Source organism: Camellia sinensis, chromosome 10 (assembly GCF_055761805.1).
Source record: "Camellia sinensis isolate YWXY chromosome 10, ASM5576180v1, whole genome shotgun sequence".
NCBI lineage: Eukaryota > Viridiplantae > Streptophyta > Magnoliopsida > Ericales > Theaceae > Camellia > Camellia sinensis.
In genome coordinates, this window is record NC_138970.1 from 181464548 (window position 1) to 181470547 (window position 6000).

The window sequence follows — 6000 nt, forward strand, 5'->3', positions numbered from 1 at the left end:
TTGATATTCTTTAAAAAAAAAAAAATTATTGACACATTTTTTAAACTATTTAAAAAATTAACTTATTTTTTGAAATGACATTTTGAAAATATAATTTTTAATTGAAAATGTAATTTTATGATGATATGAATTTCACTAAGATATATTGCATTTTCAACATATAATTTCAAGTTAAAATTGCATGTTGAAATTGTAATTTTTAATTTAAAATTGTATTTTCAAAATGTGATTTTAAAAAGCAGGTTAGTTTCTTAAATAATTTAAAAAGTCGGTCAATTTTCTAAATTATTTTTTTTTAGAATGTTTTTTTTTAAAAACTCCATATATGCCCCTCTCTCTCTCTCTCTCTCTCTCTCTATATATATATATTGTTATTTTATTTTATTTTTTTGGGGTAAGTAATAAGAATCCTACAAGTTACGACTTTAATAAATAAAGTTGCTTCATTGTTTTCCCTCGTATTTCATGTATTATTAGTTCATCGATTCAATGACTCATTGGAGAATATAGAATCTTAGGGATTAATGAAATGAATTATATATATTTTTTAATTTTCGAAATCTACTCTTTACCAGCTTTGATTCCTCACAACTGAGGAGTATCCAGAATTTATTTCCAAAAAAAAAAAAGTGGTACTTGTCTTATGTAAAATAATCTTGATGTCATAATAAATACGTAATTTTGAGTAGATTCTATAAATATAATAATAATAAGGAAAATACGTAATCTTCTTCTTTTTTTGACACACTATGGCAATGTTATTTTTGTTAATTGTTTGCCATTATTATTATTATTATAGGAACACTTAAATTGAATCTAATATGTATAGTAATGCTGGTTAATTTGCTAGTCTAAAAATAATACATATAACGACACACGTCATTGGCCAAAGAATATGTATTATTATTATAAAAATTAAAAATATTTTGAATTATTTCATACATTATTATTTATTTTCTACTATCTAACATATGGTGTTGGATACAAATTCTTCGTATAAATTACATATATAATAGGGGAAAGGACTTATATTAAATTGGTAAGACACATATCATCAAAATAACAAGACAAAACATTTACAAAATAAACTCAAACAAGTCACACAAATATATTAAACACTCAACCAACCTTATAAATGGAAAAAAAATTCTAAATAAATACATAAGAAAACACATAATACATAAATGAAAAGAGTTGAATATCTAACTACATAAAGAAGAGTAATTATCTGATGTTACCATGTGATCATGTACTCACTCAAGGAAGTATGTAATTTAAACATGTCATCATTAATAACTAAATGAGCACAACACTGAAATTCCAAGTCACACGATAATTTCTACCTAGTGAGGTTCATTTCTTCAGGTTCTATCTATATCTCTTCAAATGTTTAAATTCCAAACCTCACCAACCCAATAGGGAATAGGCCATCAGAGAGGTGTCCCCACCACCTAACTAAACTCTTACACTACATATACATAGCTTTTACCTACCAAAAATAAATAGAAAGATTTGCAAAACTATACATGCCCAATTTGGTCCAACCTGCTTGCAAAGAGTTTGACACCATTTTTGCCATCTGTAGCAAAGGCATTTAGCCTACCACTCTGTCCCTCTGTCACAAGCATCCTCCCTCCCTCCCTCCCTCCCAACTGTATTTCACAATTTCATCTGTACTTTTGTACGCTCTGTTTTAAGAGTAATTATTCTATCTTTTGCCAAATTTTAGTAATGTTATACAAATTATGGATAAATTACACTTTACTTTCTCAACTATTATCCTGCATTACTTTATTTCTTTAAATTAAAAATTGTAATACTTAATCTATTTCATTTATTAATTGCTTTCAATCTGAATCTTTATGATGTAAATATCATTTTAAGTTAAGGGATGTAAATTGATATTGAGTAATATCAATTTACATCATTACTTTATTTCTTTAAATTAAAAATTGTAATACTTAATCTATTTCATTTATTAATTGCTTTCAATCTGAATCTTTATGATGAAAATATCATTTTAAGTTAAGGGATGTAAATTGATATTGAGTAACAGTTGAAGGAGGTAAAATATAATTTATCCTCATAGTTGAAAGGGTATTTTCATCCTTAAGTGACACGATTTTTAGTTTATAATTAAGGGAGGTAAAGTGAAATTGCTCTACAAATTAATTAAATTAAATTTACCATGTATTATATCATTGAATTGAGTTGTGTTTCAGTCTTATTACTTAACCTGAGTTGGTAAAAACAAAAAACAAAAAACAAAAAATATATATATATATATAATTTGTTAGTTTATAATAAAAAAAATTTCCTTCCTGAAATAGCATATTAATTGTTTGTTTGTTTAATAACAAAGGACTCTGAATTTCTACAGTTTGAAAAACAAAATAATAATAGACAAATCACAATACATAATAGAGCACACAATCAAACGATACTCTGAATCTTTATTGTTAGAGACTTATTATACATTATTTCTCTGTACGATTTAAATTTTATTAATATACTTTAGAATTAATTTTGAGTTAGGTGCCCCCATTAATTTAACATCATATCATAAACTATTTCTCTCATCTTTATGTCATCCTCACTTGCAACTTGAATTGCATGGGATAGCAGAAACTTATCTCTTGATTCATATATTTATAAAGTTTCCCTGCATAGTGGATATTAATTTTTTTATTTTTTATTTTTTTAATAAATTTTTTTGTTCTTCTGTTTTTTTTTTTGTTTATAGTTGGTACTAGTACTCCACATTAAAAACTTGGTGAGCTCCAGCTGTACTCAGGATGACCAAAGGTGACTTCACCCTTACGACGAGCTCCCCTCAACTTTGCTGGGAAAGAAGTTGTGTCCTGTCTTAATGACCGAAATGCCCATTCCATTCCATGCTCCACAAAAACCCACTTCTTCACACCAAGACCAAGCTACCCCTTCCACCATCTTAAAATTACTTCCCATACTCTTCTTCAATTAATTAATAGGACCATAGCAAAAAGCATAATTAGACGTCAAGATATTAAAAATGGTAAGAATATAGAATTCGATCACATAACGGAGCACAATTTTCTCAAATAAGGTGAATCTCACATTTTTATAAATTACACAATATATGTAAAATTTGTGATTGATTCCTGTATAAATAAAATAGTTGTCTATATACTATTAAAAAAGTAATAGTATACAAATCCAAAAATTATAAATAAAAATATATAAAATGATGTATTAAATTAGCATCCATTCATTTCAAACAAAAATAAAATAAAAATAAAAACTCAAACTCGTAAAAGCAATTCGTTATTTTAAAGTACCATTGACACATCATTGTAAAACAAATTATTTTATACAGAAATTCTATTGGCAAATAGGGTGGCACTAGAGAGAGGGAGGAAACGTTCAAGGAATGATGTTTTTTTTAACAGTCTACGGTTATTCCCATACGGATAGATGGAAGACTAACAACTAAACTTTTAGTTTTAGATGTGTTAGTTTGCGTCTCCACTTGTGAAAGATTTTTAACCTCTTCTCCATAGGGAACAAATCATATACCCCTAAAAGTGTTTGATAAAATGTGTCAAAGGAAGATGGAGCGAGAGATTGAGTCTTGTTTACGCAAATGGTTCGTCCTTATTCTAAAGCCCCCCTCTTCGTCCACCTCCTTCCCCCAACTCCCCCCCCCCCCCAATTACTATAAAGAAACCTCACTTTCCCTCTCTCATTACCCACCCCATCTCAGCTTTTCCTTCTCTCTCTTCTCCCACTCTCTTACTCCCTCTTGTTCTTGTTCTCCTCCCTCCTATAAATTCTCTACTTTGATGAATTCTATGAGCTCTGCTTAAGAAGTACAAGAAGAATCAAAGCTCAATTGGGTTTGAATCAGATACAAAAATTTGTTTTTTTTTTTTGTTTTCTGAGGTAGATGGAGAAGCTTAGCTTTGTTAAGAATGGTGTGCTAAGATTGCCACCTGGGTTCAGATTCCACCCCACAGATGAAGAGCTAGTTGTTCAGTACTTAAAACGCAAGGTGTTTTCTTGCCCTTTGCCAGCTTCAATCATCCCTGAGGTGGATGTTTGCAAATCTGACCCTTGGGACTTGCCAGGTTAGTTTTTGCTTCATTTTCTTGATTTTCTTGATCAAAAGAATAAAACCAGACTGTTTTAAATTTGCTCCAATGTCCCAAAAATTGTTTTCCCACTTTTTTTAACAAGTCTAGAAAGTTGCCTGATAACATTGAAATTGAGTTCGGATCAAAACAAATGAGTTTTCTAACTACTGACTACAATGCCAATTGAGACTTACATTTAGTGAAAAATTTTAGTAACAATTATAATGCTCCTCTAGGAAACTAAAAAATGATTGCTTGGTTTGCTAGATTCATTGAAATGTTTCTGGCAATCGCATTGAAATTGAATTTTTAAGAGAGCTTGTACTGAAACGTAGTAATATTTGTTTTTAGAAAACAGATTCTGAAAACGAAAGGGTAGTAAAAATGTTTTGTGTCTTTCAGGTGACTCGGCGCAAGAGAGATACTTTTTTAGCACAAGGGAAGCCAAGTACTCAAATGGGAACCGGTCCAACAGAGCAACTGGTTCCGGGTATTGGAAGGCGACCGGGATAGACAAGCAAATTTCAACTTCTAAGAGCAACCAAGTTGTGGGGATGAAGAAAACTCTGGTTTTTTACAGAGGAAAGCCTCCACATGGCTCAAGAACCGATTGGATCATGCACGAATATCGTCTCGTTGACTCAACCCAGGTGAGCTTTATTTCTTTCAATTATCTTCAACTTTGTTGTTTTCATACATGCTTTTATTATAAATTTAAATCATTGTTCAATTCCCGGCAGGCTTCTATGGAGAATTGGGTTCTTTGCCGCATATTTTTGAAGAAAAGGGTTACCAAAAATGAAGAGGAAATCACACAATCGCGCAATTGTGAAACCGTGCCTGTTTTCTATAATTTCATGGCCAAAGAGAGGACTGTTTTGGATCTCATCCCTGCTTGCTCATCATCGGGTTCGAGTGGGGTCACAGAGGTCTCTGATCATGAATCAGACGGTCATGAAGAAAGTAGTACTTGTCATAGTTTCTCATCCTTTCGAAGAAAACTTTAGTTGCAATATCTTTTAGCAGTGTCTGTATCAGTAAATTGAGCTTCCAAAATTCCCATCAGAATAACCCTGTTAGAGATCTGATGTTTGGTTACAGTTCCATGTCTCTATGGTAAGAGGTATTGAAAAAAGAAAAAGAAAAGAGAGATTAAAACTCGGCATAAACTGTTGTCAGTAATTTGGAGAGCAAATGATGTTAACAAATGGTACTATTCTGTACTCAAAATCTGAAAATTTTAAAGTCAGTGGTAATCTATCTTTCTCTTTAATGCATTTGAATTTGTTTTCTTAATACATTTTGGTTCATACTTAGATATATTGTTGAGCTCACCATGCAATGCTCTTGCTTTATCAAAAGGCAATTGATTTTTGAGGGAATAAGAACAAACAAGGACATGATGGGAAAAAAAGAAGAAAAGGAACATGAAAAAGAGAAAGAAAAGAGAAGGCATAATGGCATTCTATATTGCTAATGTGCTATCCGATTGAATTGAACGGTGATATCACGTTACACTGTTCACACTTTGTTGATATGATATTATCGAGCAATGAATCAGCTGAGGATTTTTTGTTAAATAGGAGATAAAGTTGTTAACATTTCAATCATTTGATCAGTTTTATTAATCGGTGATAACAAATAAAATATTTTCTATACGTCATATCTATTTAATTTTATTCAAAGAGAAACCCTTTTCAGTAGAATAAAAATACAAACATGATCTTGTATATATATCTCCGCCGTATGAGGTTCTCTTGGCCTTTCTTTCAAACTAGGCAAAAGTCGAACTTCTCTCTGTATTTAGATTTTAAATTTTAATAGAGATTTATAGAGGAAAATAAAAAAAATATTAAAAAATAAATTCAACTTTTGCTTTAATCATTTT

The 6000-nt window shown here is 30.5% G+C and overlaps 1 protein-coding gene across 1 annotated transcript; it reads left to right on the top strand.

The window, feature by feature from the left end:
* Positions 1-2743: 2743 nt before the first annotated feature.
* LOC114278792 (NAC domain-containing protein 83) lies at positions 2744-5389 on the top strand. The gene is made up of 3 exons (XM_028220923.2): positions 2744-4106; positions 4515-4762; positions 4853-5389. The coding sequence occupies exons 1-3, from the start codon at positions 3926-3928 to the stop codon at positions 5117-5119; spliced, it is 696 nt and encodes a 231-aa protein (XP_028076724.1). The 5' UTR covers positions 2744-3925; the 3' UTR covers positions 5120-5389.
* Positions 5390-6000: the final 611 nt, after the last annotated feature.